Source organism: Cordyceps fumosorosea (assembly GCF_001636725.1).
Source record: "Cordyceps fumosorosea ARSEF 2679 chromosome Unknown scaffold_14, whole genome shotgun sequence".
Lineage (NCBI taxonomy): Eukaryota > Fungi > Ascomycota > Sordariomycetes > Hypocreales > Cordycipitaceae > Cordyceps > Cordyceps fumosorosea.
In genome coordinates this window covers 1-21266 of record NW_017387314.1, presented here as the reverse complement: position 1 = coordinate 21266, position 21266 = coordinate 1, and the positions used below count along the sequence as shown (strand labels likewise).

The 21266-nt window shown below is 55.9% G+C and overlaps 9 protein-coding genes across 9 annotated transcripts; 7 read left to right on the top strand and 2 right to left on the bottom strand.

Moving 5' to 3' along the window:
- Positions 1–276: 276 nt before the first annotated feature.
- On the top strand, positions 277–982 carry ISF_05667 (hypothetical protein; the record flags this gene model as incomplete). The annotated part of the gene is made up of 2 exons (XM_018849272.1): positions 277–443; positions 505–982. The coding sequence occupies 2 exons, from the start codon at positions 277–279 to the stop codon at positions 980–982; spliced, it is 645 nt and encodes a 214-aa protein (XP_018703299.1).
- Positions 983–1605: 623 nt separating this feature from the next.
- Positions 1606–2570, top strand: ISF_05666 (Ribosomal protein L15e; the record flags this gene model as incomplete). The annotated part of the gene is made up of 3 exons (XM_018849271.1): positions 1606–1692; positions 1986–2125; positions 2168–2570. 3 exons carry the CDS (start codon positions 1606–1608, stop codon positions 2568–2570), a joined length of 630 nt encoding a protein of 209 aa, XP_018703298.1.
- Positions 2571–3472: 902 nt separating this feature from the next.
- On the top strand, positions 3473–5014 carry ISF_05665 (aminotransferase class-V; the record flags this gene model as incomplete). The annotated part of the gene is made up of 1 exon (XM_018849270.1): positions 3473–5014. The coding sequence occupies one exon, from the start codon at positions 3473–3475 to the stop codon at positions 5012–5014; it is 1542 nt and encodes a 513-aa protein (XP_018703297.1).
- Positions 5015–5502: 488 nt separating this feature from the next.
- On the top strand, positions 5503–6937 carry ISF_05664 (phosphoesterase superfamily protein; the record flags this gene model as incomplete). The annotated part of the gene is made up of 2 exons (XM_018849269.1): positions 5503–6060; positions 6131–6937. The coding sequence occupies 2 exons, from the start codon at positions 5503–5505 to the stop codon at positions 6935–6937; spliced, it is 1365 nt and encodes a 454-aa protein (XP_018703296.1).
- A 472-nt stretch (positions 6938–7409) lies between these two features.
- On the top strand, positions 7410–8163 carry ISF_05663 (DOPA-like domain protein; the record flags this gene model as incomplete). The annotated part of the gene is made up of 4 exons (XM_018849268.1): positions 7410–7578; positions 7635–7709; positions 7774–7840; positions 7902–8163. 4 exons carry the CDS (start codon positions 7410–7412, stop codon positions 8161–8163), a joined length of 573 nt encoding a protein of 190 aa, XP_018703295.1.
- A 997-nt stretch (positions 8164–9160) lies between these two features.
- ISF_05662 (hypothetical protein) lies at positions 9161–10535 on the bottom strand (the record flags this gene model as incomplete). Its single annotated transcript, XM_018849267.1, has 2 exons — positions 9161–10046; positions 10114–10535. 2 exons carry the CDS (start codon positions 10533–10535, stop codon positions 9161–9163), a joined length of 1308 nt encoding a protein of 435 aa, XP_018703294.1.
- A 2473-nt stretch (positions 10536–13008) lies between these two features.
- ISF_05661 (hypothetical protein) lies at positions 13009–14743 on the bottom strand (the record flags this gene model as incomplete). Its single annotated transcript, XM_018849266.1, has 3 exons — positions 13009–13914; positions 14062–14310; positions 14390–14743. 3 exons carry the CDS (start codon positions 14741–14743, stop codon positions 13009–13011), a joined length of 1509 nt encoding a protein of 502 aa, XP_018703293.1.
- Positions 14744–15383: 640 nt separating this feature from the next.
- ISF_05660 (Taurine catabolism dioxygenase TauD/TfdA) lies at positions 15384–16343 on the top strand (the record flags this gene model as incomplete). Its single annotated transcript, XM_018849265.1, has 1 exon — positions 15384–16343. One exon carries the CDS (start codon positions 15384–15386, stop codon positions 16341–16343), a length of 960 nt encoding a protein of 319 aa, XP_018703292.1.
- Positions 16344–17631: 1288 nt separating this feature from the next.
- Positions 17632–19206, top strand: ISF_05659 (hypothetical protein; the record flags this gene model as incomplete). Its single annotated transcript, XM_018849264.1, has 3 exons — positions 17632–17804; positions 17907–18140; positions 18207–19206. The coding sequence occupies 3 exons, from the start codon at positions 17632–17634 to the stop codon at positions 19204–19206; spliced, it is 1407 nt and encodes a 468-aa protein (XP_018703291.1).
- Positions 19207–21266: the final 2060 nt, after the last annotated feature.

Genomic DNA, 21266 nt, shown 5'->3' with positions numbered 1-21266 from the left:
AACCATCAGTGCCCAGTTCTGCGTAAACGCAGGATGGCACAAACGAGCTCACGCAAACGAGCTCGAGCAACGGCCGGTAAACCTACCTTTCACGACCGCACTCCACGCAAATAGCCGCCGCAGGTTTAATTTTAGTCTACTAACTACGATAACCATCTTATCCATAGATTCAGTCGATTCTAATCAACAGAACCACGCCAAACGGCCCAGTACTACAAAGACTACACGACCTACCCGGGATCGCAGCCCTACTAAAAAAGCTGGGTAAGACCACATATGCTACTTTTATCTCTTTCAAAACATACTAACGGCAGCTCAAGTGTGCAAGGTGTCATCGAATCGGCAAAGAAAGGTCGAAAAGGAGCAATCGATGCCATCACTCAGATTTGTGCAAAGGGCGACGAGGTGGCTCTTGAGATTGAGGGCCAGCGCAGTGGATCTACGTATGGTGTCAAACCCGTGATTCCATTTTCCGAGTCTACGCGCTAACCAAGTGGTCTGCAGAGACAGCCGCCGGGGTAGGGCAGACGGGCATCTTGCCGGTTCGCTCGCGGTCGAGTCCGCCTTGCACTCGCCCGACCCCATCGCCGGCTGCGAGGCCTTTGAGGAGGCCAAGCGGGCTCTGCAGCGATTCCGATCTCTCACGGCACGCTACGAGGCTACCTCCACAGACGCCGTCCACCGTGCGTCGTCGTCCGGACCCGCGGAGCCGAGATGGATGCGCTGGCGACAGGACGTGGTCGACCTTACCGCGCTTAACGCCAGGGTCAAGAGGCTCGCCCGTCAGGTCACGGAGGGACACCTGGCCCCGACCGGTTGTCCCGCGCTGACGGAGCCACAAGCAGGCGCCGATGACCAGGATCTGGCGCAGATTGCCCTGGAGATTCTGGACGAGGCGACGCCCAAGGGCGCGGCGACGTGGGGAGCCGCAGCGGCGCAGTTGGTTGATGTCTACGGCCGCACATTGAAGGAAACTTTTTAGATTTTGGTGACGAGGGAGGCTCATATGTCGGGAAGTATTTGGGAGAATCGTGTTCTATGATGGCTGGCTACACATGGGAGTCTTTGCTTTGGGTTGATGTAGATGGGTTCGGGTCGCTGCTCCAAGTAATGCATAATGGATATGTTAGTACAATTTCATAGCTTCACCGTTTTTATCCAATCTAGATTGGCACAAGAGCAGTTACTCTTTTGTGCAAGGCTGGCTCCACGGGCCGCCAATCAAGTTGCATTACCTAAGGATAGCTGAGTAAGCAGGGCAAGAGGGCAAGGAGGGGCAAGCGCTAGGGTGCTAGAATCAAAAGCAGCCTAGCGCATCGCTTAGCCCACACACTGCTCTCAATTTTCGAGTTGCACTTTTCCTGTCACACTGGCGCAGCCTTTTTGAATTTCCTCCTTCGTTATCGCTCTACTAACCCTCGGCAGGAACATCATCACCACATAAGCCGGTACGTCTTTACTCTTCAGCACGCCTCAATCGTCTCGAACTTCTGCTCGATAATACGAATCAATCATATTAATCGGACGAGAGCGCCTTGCGATTGACTATTTCCGGCGTCGCGGACCTGCTGTCCCTTGCGTTGCTAACGTTGTGATATAGCAAAAATGGGTGCCCTCAAGTATGTCGAGGAACTTCAGAAGAAGAAGCAGTCCGATGTGATGCGCTTCCTTCTCCGCGTTCGCTGCTGGGAAGTACGTTAAACCCCGTCAACGACATGTGTCGTTTTTATATACGCACCGCCTCGATTCCAATACCCGTCTTGTTTTTCCCCCGTCGCTGTTGTGGGCGATCCTCTGTCGACGGATATGAGCTGGAAAAACTCTTGCATCGATGGTTGGAAAGGACTAGGGGCTAGCTCTCCGGCTGATTGGATTGCATGTGTCCTACCTTTGCATACCGTCCCTGCTCGATCAGCCCATACCCGACGTCATGTCGCTTCTGCTATACAGTCGTTGAACATTATGCTGAGACTGCATCAATATAGCTCCGTCAGTTGAACGTCATCCACCGCGCCTCGCGCCCTTCTCGCCCCGATAAGGCCCGCCGTCTCGGCTACAAGGCCAAGCAGGGCTACGTCATCTACCGCGTCCGCGTCCGCCGTGGTGGCCGCAAGAAGCCCTTTCGGTAAGAACCCCCCCCCCCTCCCTGGCGAGCAACTAGCTGCAGGATGCAACGGCGTGCTAACGGGATTCCCTCTACAGGCAAGCCCACCAACATGGGTGTGAACCAGCTCAAGTACCAGCGCTCCCTCGCGGCCACCGCTGAGGAGCGTGTCGGCCGCCGCTGCGCCAACTTGCGCGTCCTCAACTCGTACTGGGTGAACCAGGACTCGACCTACAAGTACTACGAGGTCATCCTGGTCGACCCCCAGCACAAGGCCATCCGCATCGACCCCCGCATCAACTGGATCGTCAACCCCGTCCACAAGCACCGCGAGGCCCGCGGCCTCACCGCCACCGGCAAGAAATCCCGCGGCCTCAACAAGGGTCACCGCTACAACAAGACCCGCGCTGGCCGCAGAAAGACCTGGAAGCGCCACAACACCCTGTCCCTCTGGCGCTACAGGTAAAGGTTGGTGCGCGTCCGCGCATCCGACCGGCAGTTCACAATTGTCGACCGAATTCGTTCCGTCTCTGCCCTTCAAGGCTCTTTCTTCGCCAAGGTTTCTTGGGGGATGCATTGTTTGCGTTTTGCTCGGACTTTGTTCGTCTTTGGTCGCTTGCGTCTGCTGCAATCTTTTCTCAGTCTTCTTGGTGGGAAAGAAGAAAGGGAGCCCCCCATTTCTTTGGGCCGCATTGAGTGTGGGGGTTTTAACGTCTATTTTCGGTAGCATAAAAATTACTTTCAGATGAATCAAAAATCATATGGGAATGACATGTTCCAGTATTCGATATTTTCCTGCTCTATCCCCTCAGATGCGTTCAAAGTGGGTTACACTGGAGCATCATCTCAACAACCTTCACATGTGTGTAGTCTTGACATGGTTTCTTTCAGCTGTTCCGTGATGGCCCACCCTGCTGCAGCGTGGAGCATCCTCCCAAGGCAAAAAGCTCATCGGACTTGCCTTGCTTCTGATAGGTAAGAGGAGGCTTGTCAGTATCCGCATTCTCCGTCACGGAGCAGCCCCAAAGAGGTCCGGTCCGTCAGCCTGCAAGCCACAGTTATTTACACTGCAGGTTGCCACTGGGCATGCCGCGCTGGTATCACCGACAGGCTATGGATTGCCGGGTGTGAGATTTTCTTTCTTTTTTTCTTTTTCGAATGTGAGTGAAACTGGGAAAAGAACAGGACATGATAATTCTATACAATGGAAGCCGCTCTCACTAGTAGCCTCTTCAGATAATTTGTTGCCTCGTTCGCCTTGTAAGTGCCTTTGCAGGTTTCTGGCCTTGCTTGACCATTTTACTCACAGTGATCAACAGATACACAGAATATCAGGCACCTGTTTCAGTACGCTTCATGGGAAGAGAAATGCAATCAAAGGAGTCTTGCACGGACCAAAGCCCGCGGGCCAAAGAGTTTCTTGACCGATATCCTGAGTATGCATCGACAACGCTACTAGACGACTTGCGAGCCACGGAATACTCTTTCCTCGATGAAAACAACCACATATACCTAGACTACACTGGCGCCGGCTTGGCTGCCCACTCGCAGCACGAAGCGCACCGCCAGCGGTTGCGGCATGGGGCGTTTGGAAACCCCCATTCCGTCAACCCGACCAGCCAGGCAACCACAGACCTGGTGGAGGAGACCAGAAGCAGAATACTGCGCTACTTTTCCGCATCGGCAGACGAGTACACCGTCATCTTCACCCCGAACGCGACCGGCGCGGCGCGGCTCGTCGGCGAGTCGTACCCCTGGCGTCGCGGCGCCCGGCTGGTGCTGACGGCCGATAATCACAACTCGCTCAACGGCCTGCGCGAGTTTGCCCGGCGCGGAAACTCCCGCACGGTGTACGTGCCCGTCGACGGTGACGAGCTTCGCACCTGGGAGGCGGACGTCGTGGCCGCGTTAGAGGGGTCCCGCTGCTCCCCGGCCGACTGGCTCGCGGCGAAGGGGTTCGCCGGCGGCGCGCGAGGGCGCCGGCGGGGCCTCTTCGCGTACCCGGCGCAGAGCAACTTCACCGGCGTGCGGCACCCGCTGTCGTGGGTGGGCCTCGCGCAGGACCGCGGGTACGACGTGCTACTAGACGCGGCCGCGTACCTGCCCACGGCGACGCTGGACCTGTCATCGTCGTCAGGAGGGCCGCGGCCGGACTTCGTCACGGTCAGCTGGTACAAGGTGTTCGGGGCGCCGACGGGGGTCGGGTGCCTGGTGGCGCGGCGGGAGGCGCTGGCGCGGCTGCGCAGGCCGTGGTTTGCGGGCGGCACGGTGCGGGCGGCGACGACGGGCAGCGGCCGCCGTGCGTGGCACGTCCCGGAGGACGGCGCGGCGGCGTTCGAGGACGGCACGGTGGACTTTTTGTCGATCCCGGACGTGGCGGTCGGGCTGGACTGGGTCGCGCGCGTGGGCGGGCCGGACGTGGTGGCGACGCGGGTGCGCTGCCTGACGGGGTGGCTGCTGGACGAGCTCCGGGCGCTGAGGCACGGTGACGGAGGGGGCGGGATGGTGGTGGTCTACGGGCCGGTTGGGGTGTGGGGCCGCGGCGGCACGGTGTGCTTCAACGTACTCGATAGGGACGGCGTCGTCTTCGACGAGCGACTCGTGGCGGCCGAGTCGTCGGCGGCCGGCATCTCGCTGCGCACGGGGTGCTTTTGCAACCCAGGGGCCGGCGCGGCGGCGCTCGGCATCACGCCGGCCGTGCTCGACCGCGTGGGGAGGGCCCGCGCCGAGTCGAACGGGGACTTGGAAGGTGCGCTGGACGGTCTCGGCCTGACCATCGGGGCCATCCGCGTATCGCTTGGCATCGCGTCCGTCTTGGCGGACGTGGAGGCCTTGGTGGCGTTTGTGGAGGCGACCTACCGGGACAGGGTTGCGACGACGAAGAACCTGCCGCCGCGTGGGAAATGCTGATGAGGTCGCAGGGGTTCTTTGGCTTGCTCTTCGAAACGTGGAGATAGTCGGCCAACCAAGTCTTTTTGTTTATAAACAGTCGGATTGTTCGGTGTAGAATGTGTCCGTAGCGTGGGCTGATCCCCGCTGATGTCCCGACACCCTTGCTGCAGAAAGGCACGGCACAACAATCGGGTCCAATAGAAGTAGTAATAAATAAGCACAATGATTTCTATGCCGGTGAAGTGACCGCTAGTTTGTGCCGGTGGTGCTTCTGTATCCACTGCACTTTACTCTTGATGCCGCGGACGATCATGCATGCTTAGTCTACACGATGTGATTGGCTTGGTGGATAGAGCGGCATGGTAGACTACGGGGATAAGATGGCGGGCACATCGCTTATAAAACTAGAGAGATTGGGACATGACTGAGTTTCATCCTGCTGAAGCTGGAGACAAGAGATTTGACTTCCTCTCCCCTATCCATTCAAGCAAGAAAAGACTTGCAAGATGCAATTGAAGAGCCTCGTGTTGCTGGCTGCCGCTGCGGCGGCGGCGACTGAGTTCCCCGGTGCTCACCGTCCCGGCTCGCCAGAGTCAATCAAGAACCTCAAGGACAAGATCAAGAACGTCGTCATCATGGTCCTGGAGAACCGCTCCTTTGACAACCTGCTGGGCGGCCAGACGCTGCCGGGCCTGGAGAACCCGATTCAGGCCGGCCCCTACTGCAACCCGCTCAACATCAGCCGGCCGGAGTCGGGCACCGGCTGCGCGGAGCCGCTTGACTTTGACTCCATCATCAATGACCCGGACCACTCCATCTCCGGGAACAACCTCGAGTTTTACGGGTCGTTTACGCCAGACAATGCCGCGATCAAGGCGGGCAGGCTCCAGCCGAACATGAGCGGCTTCCTCACGGAGCAGATCCGGCTCTATGGCAAGAAGCAGAAGGAGGAAGTTCTCCAGACGCAGGTCATCAACTACTACACGGAGAGCCAGGTGCCAGTCATTACCGCGCTGACGCAAAACTTTGTCGTCTTCAACCACTGGCACTCTGACGTCCCGGGTGTAAGTCGCGACCCCCATGTCCCATCCCGCCTCCTTTTTCGTCCATCACGCTTAAACAGCCTTACGACAGCCTACCAACCCTAACCGCGTGGCCCTGTGCTCGGGCACCTCGGCTGGCAAGGGCAAGAACAACTTCCAGTACAACACGATGACGCAGCGGTCCATCTTCCAGGAGGTGACGGAGCTAGGCCTGGAGTGGAAGGACTACCTGGTGGACACGTCGATCCAGGACGCTCGGTGGTTCACCTGGACATACTCGAGCAACAACACGCACCGCGTCGTCTTCATGGACTCGTTCTACGAGGACGCGCGCAAGGGCCAGCTACCGCACCTGGCCTACATCAACCCGTCGTGCTGCGGCGAGGGCACCAACTCGATGCACCCGACGGGCCGGGTGTCGGACGGCGAGCAGCTGCTCAAGGACGTGTACGAGGCGCTGCGGGCGAGCCCGCAGTGGAACGAGACGCTCTGGGTCATCACCTTTGACGAGACGGGCGGCTTCCACGACCACGTGGCGCCGCCGCGGGCGCCCCGCCCGGACAACCTGACGCACACGGAGACGACGCCGACGGGCGGCGACTACACGTTCGCGTTTGACCGGCTCGGAGGGAGAATGCCGACGTGGCTGGTGTCGCCGTGGGCGGCGCCGGTGGTCGAGCAGCGGGGAGTCAACGCGTGCGGAAAGACGGTGTCGTACCATGCGACGTCCATCCTCCGCACGCTGGGCTACCTCTGGAACTTTGCGCCGTACAACCCGAGGGTGAGGGACGCGCCGTCGTTTGATCACTTGATTGGGACTGAGCTGCGGACGGACACGCCCGAGGAGTTTCCGACGGTGTCGCAGGGATGGTTGGAGGGAGGGAGGGGAGGGAGGTAGGTCTGATCTGGTAAAGTGTTAAACTGTAGATAATTTTCAGTAGATATTACGTTCCGAATGCTGAATCTTTGTGTCATCGTCTTGCTCTTTCTCGCTGCCTAGTTCCAGGTGTCGCTCGTGGACTTGCGGTTTGAGTCCTTGTTCGACACTTGTAACTGGCTTGTGGGTGTCCCCCTCCCTTGAAAAAAGACGCTCGTACATACGAGATACAGTACCTTGGATCCGGGGTTTGATTAGCAGTATGAATTAATTCATCTTCATTGGTGCCACGACCATGCTCGGTTGCCGATCCCGGGGACCCCGCACCAACTACTCCGTACCACCACCACATCCAAAAGTGGCGTGCTCTTACAAACACAAAAGTTCTTGTGCTCCCATCTGATAAGGCGCCCGCCCACCACTTTCCATCACCAGATCAAAAACTTGGCACATCACCTGAAGTTTCTGTCGGCAAAAACACACTTCATTCTCAATGGCACGAATCAAGTCCGTCACGCCCACTCCCCAGGACGACCTCCAGACCGTGGTGCAGAGCCGGACCCGGGAATGGCACTTTCACATTTACTTTTTGCTCCAGTCGCCGACGGAAAAGGCCGCTGCCCTGGCGCTCCGTGACGCTGTGCTAAGACTTCGTCGCGATGGTGAGCACGATGGAGGTGTCCGTCTGCAGGTTCCTCCACTAACCCGTCATCCACAGGCGCGTTTGTCGCGGTGCCCCTGCACTCGGTCAATGAGTATCCCATAGGGCCACATCCCGCCGGATCCTACGAGAGTAAGCGCCGAGACAAGGAAAAATCTCGACCAAGAGATATCATACTTACTGACTCTTGGCCTAGTCTGGGTGCCGGACTCCTCATTCTCGGACGTCTTCTTTTACCTGGCATGCAATCGCGGAGACCTCAGGTGAGTTTTAGCTCTTCCCCATCTGCACCTTGCCTAGATGACGGCGCTCACCAAATCGCAGTGTCTTGATTCATCCTTTGACCAAGCAGCAGCGTCGGGACCACGAGTCCCGAAACGGCTGGCTTGGCAAGCCCTGGCCGATCTACCTGGACGGGTTGCCCCGCGAGAGTGAGGAAGTCCCGCTGCAATATCCGGAGCTGCGGCTGGGATGGTCTTCGGCCCCGGAGACGGAGATTTCGCTGGACGAGAGACGCGAACGGGGCGCCAAGCTTGAGGCGCTTCTCGCGAGGGACCCAGAGGCCGCGCCGGCTCCGACCGACTAACTGGGCAAGCTTTGGGGATTCGCAGTGTGAAGGGGGATGACGAGGGGAGGCAATTGTGAGCGTATCCTTTTTAAAAGCTGCTGCCAGATTCAAATGAATTAAGTCCTAAATTGTGCTCTAACAAAGACAGAAATGGAGAGCAGCACATAGAATTATCGTCTAGTTTTCTACAGTTTCAGCACTTTAATGCCATGTATCCGTGTAGCACCTGTTGCCTCGCATCAGGCTGTGTCAGATTGAGACAGTGTCATTCCACAGCGCCATACCCAGATAGATCGATGCTTCCCGTCGTATTCCTTGCTGTCTGCTGCAGATCTTGTCCAGTATGGTTTCCGTACACCATCACAAACGCCCCTCGAAGGCTGCGATGGCCAAGCCGTTCGGCCCGGCTTTCACCTGAGAAATCTGGAGACCCCGTCTCCAGACCGACTGCCCTTGCCCTCCCTCTTTCTCCTCGGCCTGCACAAGAAGCTGTCATTTGCCAGCTATTCTTTCTCCCGCGAACAAGAGACGCTGAGACCGTGGCCGGCTGCCGTAGCCCCGAGTAAGCTGCGAAAGTTCGGGAACACCACCCTTCTTGATGGAGACGCCTACAAGGACGAGATAGAAATGGCAATGGCCCTGATGAACCAAAATGTCTGGGGTCCTCCGGAAATAAAAAAGGAGAGCGCAGAGCCGTCTCATCCTCAGCAAGACGAAAGGTTGAGCCACGAGCTTGCAGCTTCTCGTCCAGGCAAGTTTGGCATAGCTGCCTTGCTAATTGATACCATACTTGCTGTACATTTACGCAAGACCCTAAGCCAACATGATCTCAACGCAGCATTTTGAATAGACGGCAAGTAAATAAGAATAATATCTATAACTCAAACATATGCAGGTATTTGGATGTACAAAAACAGTGCGCCCAAAGCACTATTTACTTTAGAAAACCCCCCACATTCAGTTTATGCTCTCAGAGTGCGCCAAAAATTAAATTCCCATTTCCCATGTCCAAGACCTACTCCAGTTCTTGCATCTCGCCGCGGTGGCCGGCAGAGTTGGCCGTCGGCGCCTCATGCACGGGACCGGTCGGAGACACGGCGGCGTCCTTGTGCGCCGCCGCTCCTGCGGCAGCACCCGCGGCAGCGCCGGCCACCGGTGCGGCATACTGCTGCTGCTGCTGCTGCGGCGGCGGCGGTGAGCCGGCCTGCTGATACGGCGGCTGCTGGCCAAAACCCTGCTGACCGTACGGCGACTGCTGCGGCGCGTAGTTGTTCACGGGGCTGACCGACGGCTGGCTGTACGGGTAGTTGGGGGAGCCCTGCTGCGGAGGGGGATAGTACGGGCCGGTTCCGGTGCTGGGCGAGGTCGGGTATCCCGCGGAGGTGCCGTCCGGGTACGAGGCGGCGTACTGCGGCTGCCCGGGCGCGCCGGTGCCGTTCTGGGGCTGGCTCATGAGCGGCGCGGGGGGGCTGTTGCTCTGCTGGGCATTGTTGTCCTTCTTCTTGTTGCGGAAGAAGAGGAGGATGCCGATGCCGACGAGCGCGAGGGCGCCGACGCCGCCGACGACGCCGCCGACGATGGCCCCGACAGGCGTGCCGCTCTTGCCGGGGTTGTTACCTCCGGTGGGCTGCGCGGTGCCGGTGCTGCTGGTGGTCGTGCTGGTCGCGGTGCTGGTGCTGTCCGGGGTGAACACTGGTGGCGCGCCGCTGGCGGATCCCGACTTGGAGGAGCCGGAGGCGGACCCCGTGATGGTGTACCGCGAGTAGGTCTGCGGGTTGACCTGGCCGGAGTAGCTGGTGAGGATGACCTGGTACGTGCGGATGTCGGAGATGCCGCAGGCATAGTCGATGGCGCCGCCGGAAATGGAGACGGTGTTGCAGTAGGGAGCTGCTGAGTCGGTACTAGAGTTTTTCTGCTGTCAACGACCTGTCTGTATGAGATGATGGTTTGCACTGCCTGCAGACTTACCACTTGACAACGTAAGTGTTGTCGCGGCACGCCTCGTTGCATCCCGTGTTCAGGTCGGCCTGGTTGACGCACGTCGTGCGAAAGTTGCACGAGCTGGGGCCGCAGCAGGCGATGCGTCCCACGTTATTACCGGACGAGGTGCTGTAGGCACAGTAGTAGTCCTTGTTAAGGCAGTAGTACGAGTTGACAGAGACGCCGGAGATGTAGCCGCAGGTGTTGAGGGTGTTGTAGAAGAGCACGGGGGAGGTGCTGTCGGCCCGCGCGGCGACGTGCTCGGGTGACGGAGGCTCGGTGGGCGCGGGCGAGAAGCCGTCGAGGGCGAAAATGGCCGGCACGGTGGGCTGGGATGCCATTCGGACGAGGTTCCGGGCCGCGGTCACGGCGGTGAGAGCCGCCGCGGCGACGGTGAGGCTCCTCTTCATGGCAACCGTCGTCTCCTGGGGGTTGGGGTGTTCAGGGATGGCAGGTAGAGGCTATTGCCAAGCTGTATCGTCTCAGAGATCTGCGAACGAGCGCGATTTGAGTCCGGAGGAGGCGTATTATAGAAGCCGGGTGGTGATAATGGGCGTGGGAAAAGAGGAGGAGAAACAAGAAACAAACAGCGACAAGACACAAGAGGAGGGAAACAAAACGAAACAAAACGAGCCCGCCACAGAAGTCAAATGGTTTAATTAACCAAACATGAAAAAGCCCAGTCAGCTACGAGACCGGCCCCGTATTGGGCCGGCCGGGGCTGAGGCTGTTCCCGCCCAGTAGTAAGAAGCTGGGCAACAAGTTAGTTAAGTTACTGCACAGCTCGCCTCGCCTCAATAGAGGGAGCCTATGATAGAAGCTTACATGGGTGGGACCGTGATTCCGAGGACCCCTGGGTACGCCTTGCCAACAACCAGAAAACAGTAGAAACGTGGGTTGCGCGGGAAGCCTTGTCCCAGCCAAAGTTGGACTGTTCGCGGTGGCTTGCAGAGAGCTGAACGCGCTAGCAGACAGCCACCCAGGACAAGGTAACAACAAGCTAGGAAATAGCTCCTGCCTAGATTTTGGAGGCGACTGTTGTTATAGCTGTAATTAGAAAAGAAAAGAAAAAAAGGTTACATTCAAGGGGTGCAGGAGGTGAAGCCGTAAGTCATCTGTTGCCATATCGAGGCATCAAACAGACGAGGCGGCTGGCTCTATGCCGACAGCCGCCAGCCAAGACAGAGAGCGTCAGTCGTCTCGCAGCAGACGACGACATATTTTTCTGCCTCGAAGAGATGGCGGTGACGGCTACCAGATTGGTCCTGGTCGGGAACAGTTAGAAAAGAAGAAATACAAAGGTCAGCCCAATGACTGACTGACTGGCTAGTGACAGCGCCAGAGGGAAATTATGCGGCCCACGAGCTTGTCGATCCTAGTCTTCAGCCGCAGAACAAGCAAAGAGGCGGACAACTGACAAGCTCGCCGCGAGTCAGTCTCTCCACACGTCAGGTCAGAGTTCAGATGCCCCTTGTTATTGATTCGGGAAACTCTCGATAGAGTTTCTTGCTCCTGGAAAGCTGTGAATAGCTTCAGTGCTTGCTTGGACGAGGAGAGAAGAGAGATTGACTCGGGCGAGGGAAAGATTGAAAGACCCAGTATTCAAGCACCGCCGTTTTGGTTTGCCCGAGCTAGTCGGCAGAAGACCCGCCCAACGGTGCGCCGCCGTCGGGAAAGCTGGGCACGAATCGCTCGACAGGAGCCGTGATGCCGTGACCGATGTATTCTCTGGAGGTATCCAGCCCGATGTGTCGTACCTCGACGCAAAGTCCGTGCCAGATACAAGCACACACGAGAGCAGTACCCCCGGAATGCTGCTTTGGCATAGAATTGCACACTGTTCATCAACCAGATCGTCTAATCAGCAGTGGCCCTATGTTTTTAGTACGCGCCAGAGGCTCCTCTCCGTTCACATGCCTACCTGGCACTACGCCAAGCTACTGGGCCAAGGCGTTTGCTGGGTAGCAATAGGTGCTCTGTAAAACCAAGGAAGACGAAGGTACATTAAAGAGTAAGGGACATTTCCGTCCTTCAACGAATCATTCCATAAGCTTTCTAGCCCCGCGGCGTTGTATGTAGGCTATTGGCTTCTTAGTAGATGTCATCAGGCAGAAGTAGAGGTTAGACAGCCAGGAACGGCCAACACGCATGCTCCCTACAGCCACCGCGGCTCTCTGTAGTATCCTCCTCCATTTTACACGTTCTATAAAGTGGCTCTAGGTGGACTTGAACACTGTAACATGTTCCTACTATTTTTATGTTATAGCGGTATGCCTGGACATTAGGATTAGCTGTTTGGTCGCTCCTTTTACTAAGCGCTGGCCATTCTTAGTATGTTCTCGCTTAGTATAGGGCGACCGCATTAAACCTTACGGGTGGAGGGCAGCCACGAGTAACGTGCCCGTATTAGCGACAGCAACCTACCTACCTACTGTAGCGTTGTCCACTGCTGATGTGTTAAAAAGCCACTGATTTCTAAATGTCTTGAAAATGGGGGAAATATTTAAATCAATCCAACCCTTACCGTATGCTGGACTACAGACTACTAGTACACAAAATAGACTAACTCACGAATACCGGGCCAGGTTCTATCCCAGAATCTCGTATGGTACTGTCACGGATCCCATGTGAAGCTGGCGCGGTATCACGTGACCATGCGATAATGTTCCTTTCGTGCATCTGGAAGCCACGCTTTCTCGTTCTCTTGCTTTCTTGCGCTACGTCTTGTATCCAGAATCTAGTATAGACCTAGTCACTCGTTCATTTCCTTCAAGAACTGTTCTCAAGAATCTTGACGTGAGATCCTCACAGCTACGGTGCACCGTTGCCGGGATTTATTGAACCTTTTTCGGCAACAGGGTGATAAAGAATAGTCGAGAAGTATTAGGAACGGATGACGGAGCACATCCACGACCCTCCTGTCGAAATAGCGCAGATGCGTTCCGCACTACTACGCCATATCCCAATGCCTAGATAACGACCATTTATAACGTGATAGGTGCCGACTAGGTGGTTCCGCTTCATCTCGCCCATGCCATTGCCGTCATTCCTCTTGAGCACCACATCATATAGCTGCTGCTTGATGCGCCGCTGCACCACCATGCTACCGCTGTCTGGCGACGCCGTCGAGCGGAGCCCATTAAGCGTGGAGCGCCATGCCTCCGCGGTCATGTCCTCGCCGAAGACAATGCCGGCGCCTTTGCCGCAGCGCACGGGCTTGAGAAGATACCCATCTTTCGTCGTGTCGTCGCAGTTCCCACCGGCTGCCAGCCGCAGAAGCTCAGGCGAGCCCGGCAAGATGGTCTGCGCCACACCCCTGTCCAGGATCACCGCTTGCGCGGGCGTCAAGACGCCGCGAGCGACGAGGCTGCACAACTCCTGCCCGATGATGCCCAGCATGCGCTTGTCGTGGACGAGCAGCACCGTGCGCAGATCGTTGAAGCAGCGCAGGCCGAGCTGGCGCCGCATTTCGCCGCCCAGCGCCGCGAGCTCGTGCTGGTGTAGCTCTAGGCCGACTTGGTGAATCTCCTCGACGGCCTCCCCCTCGGCGGTGCGGAATGCATCCCCGTCGCTGGAGGCGCCGCGCGTGGCCAAGCAGCAGAGCCTGGTGCGGCCGGTGGTTTCATCCGCGACTAGGCGCAGGTCCGTGGGCGTAATGAGGCGTGGCTCCGTGCCGATCCGGTCGTGTACGGCTTGGATAAACATGCCGATGTCGATGCCGTCTTCTTCACCTTTGAGGAGATGGAGAGGCTGATCGTGGCGGAACATGTCCAAAAGGCTGTCGAAAAACTAATCGCATCATGTCAGAGGAAAGAATGTGTCTGGTTGTTAAATATGAAAACGAGAAGAAATAAAAGGTTTCACTTTTCCTTTCCAAGGTGGGAAGGAGAGAAATAACCATGAAAAGCAAACGTCAAAGAAATAAATGATTCACACCTCTGCTCCATTTGCGGGAATGGAGAGACCGCACTCGTTCAAGTTCATACCCTGCAGAGCCAAGTTGCCGTATAGAATGTGCATGAAGCCATTGAAGCAGAAACGGGCATTGATCTCTGAGAGACGAAAGTTTTCCGTCTTGGAGCCGTCCTCGTGATGCACTTCCTCAACAAGAAAGTCTGGTCGCCAAGAGCCCTGACGAGTTGAGAATTTGGGTAGGTTGCCGAGCTCCTCCTGCTCATCAAGCCACTATTCGTGTCATTATCAGCTTTTGTGAATCCTTTTGTGAGCAAGTACTTCTACGCTCAACTTTGTATGTCCGCCATACCTGCAACAGCTGTTCCTCTTCCTCCTCCAGTGGCATGCGTGCCGGAAAGTTGGCGGCCTTGTCCCTCCACCATCGCGACACAATGTCGTTCATGGCGGCCGTCAATGCGCCATGCAAGTCTTTGAGCTGCCTGCAGTGGCTCTCGGAGATGAGAATCGGCCTGGGGCAGCTCGCGCGGTACGAGCCGTGCGGCCATAATGTCGGCGGGCACTTGGCGAGCAGAATCTCTTCGTGCGCCTCGTGCTCCTGGGTAAAGACGGCGAGCTCGGTGGTGTTTTTCGTTACGGATTCACATAGAGCAGACCCAAGACCCAAGCGAACTTGCTTCATCCGCTCAACAACCGGCGTTGCCATGTTGGTGGTGTTTTGGACGTCAATGGCAGGTGACCAAGTTGGGTGGTGAGTATATTATTGGCAAAAACGAGTCGTATACCGTTGAAACTCAGGATTCATTTTCCCCCCCCCCCCCCCCCCTGGGCCGACTCATTAGTTACCGTCATGCCGTAATATAATCGGCATACCAGTGGCGTCTCGCCCCCAGCTGGTACTCGCCTTTTTTGGCCTTTGAAGCTGAAGAATCAAGAACGGCATCTGCATGGTCTCAGAACTACCCGCTGAGGGCCGCGGCTGACCTGTTCCGGTTGCACTAGAGTCGTCCACCCTGGCTCCATAGGCCAAGTACATGGACCAAAGCATCCCGATTGTTACTCAATATAGGGATGATCTCCGTGGCACTTGTGCGACGTGCCGTCACATTACATCTGGTCCCGAATCGTTGTTTCACATGAGAAAATATTGACAAGGGAGTTTAGGATTTCCCAGGCAAGCCAGTTCCAGCCCCGTATAGTTGCATGATGGACTGAGAAAGGGGGATGCATCTAGGTCTATAAAAGACACAGAGTGCGATACGGCTACCAGAGATGTGAGATTCCAAGCCATAGCAAAGCGACTCAAGATGGATTTACTGGCCAGAGGCATTTTACGAACTCGCTCAATGCGTGGCTTGAGTCGCATGGCCGCGCAAACGACGACGATTCGCGGGGCACCATTCACAGGCTACCAGAGGCTCCTGTATACCGACAGAGAATACTCCCAGCTGGTTGTCCCTCATCTGAAAGCACCTCACATCTCTTGTAGCCAAGATGCGGACCATGTCCGTCAGGTGGCCCAGCGCCTACAGCAAGACGGCATCCTCAAAGTCACGCTCGAATTCGCCGACGACGAGAGCAGATATCTCGAGGCGCTGATCCGGAGCCTGCATGCCCGGCACGGCCATCACCTCCCCATCGCCCACAGTGCCACGCGCGGCTGGTTCTGGGAGGTGCGTCCCAGCAGTGCGAGCTTTCAGACGGCCAACCACCAGGCGCGGTCCGAGACCATGCGGGACTTTCCTTGGCACACCGACTGCAGCTACGAGTACCCGCCGCCTCGCTTCTTCGCCCTCCAGGTGCTGCAGCCGGACCGCTTCGGCGGTGGGACCCTGTCGCTCATGAGCGTGGAGCGACTGGTCGAGGAGCATCTCGGGGGCGGCCGATGCGGCGCCACGCTGGCGACGCTGATGAAACCGGACGCATACCGCATCGCCATCCCGACCGAGTTTGTCAAGGGGAAACAGCGCGGCTCGGGGGGCGAGACGACGCGATGGATCCGCGGGGGCCTCATCATGGCCGACAATAGGGGACGACCGACGCTCATCCGCTTCCGAGAGGACATCGTCACGCCGCTGAGCGACGAGGCGGCGGCGGCGCTGCAGGACCTCAAGGCGGCGCTACAGTCCCTGGCCGCACAGGTCGGCTCGACCATCCACCTGTCGGCCACGGACCTGCCGGCTCGATCCATCATCCTGATTGACAATAGGCGGTGGCTGCATGCGCGCAACCACGTCCGGGACCCTGAGAGACATTTGCGCCGAGTCCGATGGGACGCGGCTCCCTTTCCAGGGGAGAGTGATTGAGGGCGGAGAAAACTCACAGGAGAGACGCTGTCTCGGTCCAGCTTCCAAGTGAGATTTCTTTTTTACATTTATTGGTTGGACAAGGAGTGGACCGACTGCAAACTTTCGCTGTGCCCCATACAATGATGCGGCATTGTACATAGGTCAAGTCCACGAGTTTTTCTTTTGTAGCTTACCCGGCATAAATTGAACCTGCAGGCTAATGTCATGCATGTTTCAGCAATATGTTCCTAAAAGAGATGACATTCATAAATTGAATATGTGGTGCCATGCATGCCAACTCATTTTCATCAAACCGCGTCACTAAAAGAGTTACAACATGTGTCAAATAAGGATGTGGAAGATTCGCAGAATACACTCTCAATGCGGTCCTGTCGTTCATGAGTCGATATTTTTTTGCCGTTGCTGGTTTCTCGAAATCCTTCACTATAGATAAGTCTTGTGTCTGTCTTGCAGCTACCAGTCCAACGAAAAGTTCCGTAAACCCCTCTGTTCCATAACCAGGCTCGGAGAGAGGGAAACCGGCCAAATATGGAAATCAGCATTTTTGCCTGCAAGGTACTTTGGTGGGACGGCAAAAAGGACGGGGATGAGCCGGCCCCGATGTTCTTGACGGACATTGGCCGATCGCCGCTGAATCAAGACTACTTCCGGTTCCCGCTGCAGACTTATTTTCCCAGCATCTTGCAGGGATGTTTCCACGCATGCGCCAAGGCGGTAAGAGCTGATCTACCTACCCTATCTGCTCCCTCTCAACCTTGACTGCTACACGGGCGTCACCAGATCCGCCCAAGGCAAATGGCACCGCAGTGAATCGGCAGGGCTATCTACTTGTATCAGCTTTGCTCTGATTATTTGGTACCAGCGACTCGCCTCTCCGGGGCGGGGGTGGGGGGGGGGCATCTTTAACGCCTGTGAGAAACGAAAACACGAGAAATGCGTTCATAACGCGACCACAGCCGGCCGATGGACTGTGTTCTTGTCTACCCGTCTTTCAGCTGGTATAAGACGATATGTATGTCTCACGACCAAGGTGGATCTGCATGAGATGCACTCAAGTGATTGGCACATCACTCATGTTTACGCAAGCCACAATCACAGCAACCCATCCGGCATGTACACCAGCTCCTTCACGGCGCTAACTAATGCCAGCCAGTTTACTTCGCATCACGGGTTGGTAATGAAGCAGAACGCCAGAAAGTAAATACATGTAGTCGCTCTCCGTCAGGTTGCTCGCTCTCCATTGTACTCACAGCCTTCTCATTGCATCGCGGCATACAAAAGCTTCATGGTGTATTCGCTTCACACAGTGCTGGCCGTGGCCAAAAAGCATAGCTTTTATGATCAAAGCGTGACCTATCCGCCTGATATCGACATCATACAGACCATTGTCGAGCAGAGTGAAGCTGATGGGCAGTCAGGGGGGCTTGCCTCCTGGCCTCTGCTGCACAAAAAGACGCTGTAAGAGAGGCACACCGGAGATGCATACCATAACATATTCTTCTCTCCTTCATGTCCGTCTCATACATCTTTCATGCCCTGCTTCTAACTCTGCCCCCCTAGCTACTCAAAGATTCAGCGACTCATCAACGACACAAGCCCGCAAAACACATTCCGACAGGCTATATATGCCAGCATCACCGGCGGAGGTAGAGGCGCACAGCCACTCTTCTTTGCCACTGACGTGGAGGAGAACCGTCTCCAGCGAGCAGAATATGGCAAACTTCTGGCAAGGACCGGCATCTTGAAGCGCGGCGACTGGGTCGTCACTGTGCACTCTGCTGGTGGTCTGTACAGGTAACCCATCATTCCTCTCGAAGCTATGGAGGCTGCTAATTCCTAAACGCTCGCCCTCTCCCGTAGAGCCCTTGACCTTATCATGGAAGTGTCTGAGTGCGCCGGCGCCTGCGCCCTGGGCGCGGGAAACCACATGCGACCGGCCGAGGTGTTGCGGCTCGTGATGCAGTACCAGGCCAACGTGCTAGCCGGCGACAGCAGCCAGATCATCAACCTGGTGAACCACATGTTGGCGCTGTCTGCGGAGGACCGCGGCCGGATCCGCCTCGACAAGATCATTTACACGTCCGAGGTGCTGACAGGCGCGCAGCGTGCTCACATCCGCGCCACGCTTGGCGACGGTGTCGCGATCTGCTCCATGCTCGCCAGCGCCGAGGCCGGGCCTTGGGCCGTGAGCAACCCGGCGCTGACGGGTCGCGGCACGACGACGTCGTCAGACTTCGTCTACGATGCGCGCACCATGGCTGTTGAGATCTTACCCGACTCGGTCTTGGAGGAGGGAGGCCCCTCTTCCGCGGCGCAACCACCACCGCCTCCTCTGCCTGACGGCGAGACGGGCGCCATCGTCCTCACCTCGCTCTGCCGCTTGCGCAACCCGCTCGTGCGCTACCTGTCGGGCGACGTCGGCTCGCTGCGAGCGTTGCCCGAGGCCGTGCGGCACCTGGTGGACGAGGCGGACCGGCCGCACCTGCGCGTGCTGCGGCTCGAGGGCCGCGATCGCCGCTTCAGCTTTGACTGGGAGGGTGAGTACGTCGAGTTCAGTAGCCTCGCCGCGATTGTGGAGGACGAGAAGTACGGCGTCCTGCAGTGGCAGGCCATTATCGAGAACAAGGCCGACGACAGGGAGGCGCTGCGGCCGATCCTCGAGCTGCGCATGCTGCCGAGCACGGCCTTGCGCGGCAACGAGGCGCTCTTGAAGGAATTGGTGGACCGGGTCAAGGTTTTGATTGAGATGGCGCCATATAACGAGGATCGATTTATTCCAGTGTTTCTAGATAATCTAGACGGCTTTGAAAGGAGTAAAACGGGTAGAAAGGTTATCAAGTTTATTGACAGAGTCAGCTGAAGGTTACAATGCCCTAAACTACATGGCAAATAGAAGCTATTGGCAGAGATGATAGTCAGTTGAAAAGTTTCTTCGTAATCAGACTCGTCCTCGCCCTAGCTTCATAGTACAGAACCTGTGCCGGTATTCGTGAGCTAGTATATAGTATGGTATCTGTAGTCCAGCATACCGTAACAGTGAGAGCTGAATTCGTTAATCATGGCTGCTTCCCAGTGGCGAGTTACGGGTTGCGAGTTGATCTAACGGGTGAAGTTACGTCATGTGCTGCTTGCGAGTGTTCACCTTGAGTCTTATTTTTACCTTCCACTGTTAGGTGCGAGCTGCGTCTGAGCCACACCTCACTCCTCGTTTGCTGGCACCTGGTGAATGACCGTATACATGCATTGTTGCCTCACGCTGGCATCTGCCCAATGGTAAACGGCCACCAGTTGAAACCCTCTTCTATCCTACTTAACATACGCTCCATGCTTGCATGCTTGAGACACGTATTTTACAGGCCGGTCGCCTCCGCCCGTGGTTCCATCATCTACTAATAAGCTTCGGGCTCCTCCTAAGATCGGGCCGCCGGGTTAGCTGCCTGGCGTATTGTAAGGATAGGGGGACATGGTTGGCAGGGGTGAGCAATCGCATTTATCTGGATGGATGCTTAGATTAAGCGGTTTTTTTTAGACTGTCCACGGCTAACCTATTCTTTAAAAGCAATGGCTGTAGATAATAGAATCTTGAAAGCTAAACTAAGCTCTTAACGTCTTAGCACCTACTTTATATTAATGTTTAGAATTACTAACTATTTAACTATATTTTTATATACTCTTCTAATAATTTATAAGAAACATCTTCTATATTCTACTTATTATTTAGTATTACTCTTACTAGTATTGTATAAACTCCTATAGTCCTTATATCCACTATAGGAGGGCTATATCCACCCCTTCTCCGTCGCAGGTGGCCTCCTCCCTAACTCGTCGACCAGCTGGTACTCCTTGAACAGATGTTTCTCAATATTCTGTGTGCCAACGGCAGAGAAACCCAAGGTCTTTCGTTTTTGCTTCTTAAGACAGGGCCTGCATACCCATTTCCGAGTCAAGGGAGAGTCGCAATCCACGAAGTCTGTCGGCCCGCGCGTTCAGAGGTCGTGAACCCTGAAAATTTAATCCATAGGAAGTTGCTCCACTCGTCTAGTAAAGAACTGAGCAGAAAGGGTTCAATTTACGCATCGCAGTCAGAAGTGCACCGGCGTTTAATATGCACGTTAGCGTCCATTTTAGAGCGATGGGAACGAGCATTCTAGTGGGAGACACGAACCAGACGCGTAGCTTGCCGAGGCGCGACGTGTATTAGGTACGGATGCGAAGGGCAAAAGTGCGGGGAAAAGTGAGCGTTAAGGCATTATACGAGCTTTGACACTACTCTACATTAAATGGTGGTTTTCAACCGGTGGTCAACGTAGAAGCTACTGCGATGGAATCAAGTCCATCAACTTAAACAGCAAGTGGAACGGATTGAATTAATGCACGTGATTTCAATTTCCACAAAACAGAAGACGTTAAGGTGGAGGTTGAATTTATGGCCAGCTGGTACCGGACTAGCGATATGTGGAATGATACGTCTAGTTCCAGCATACACCAGTTATCAAGCGAAGAGAAATTGCACAAGGAGTATAGGTTAAGCAATGAATCTGATTATACACTAAACAAGGCCTATCATCTAAAGAGGGTGAACTACAATACAAGCATAGACTAAAAGCTATCTATCAATAGATGAGAATAAGGGTCCTACTTTACCTTTTTATAGAACCAAGATGCCCCATTCTTTAATCATAACAGCGGCTAAAGCTAGCCGTCAATGGCCAAAACGGCGTTAATCGCCACGACCAAGCTCCCCATATTGCCATACGTCGACAGCTTATCCAGGAGAAGGTTGCCGCCGGACTTGACGCTAATGTAGCGCGTGTGGCCTTCCACAGTATGGTCCTGTTTATATAGCTCAATATCAAAGCGCTCATCGGCCTTATGGAGCGCATTCTTAAGCTCAATCGCGTTATCGTGGCACGAGCGGGG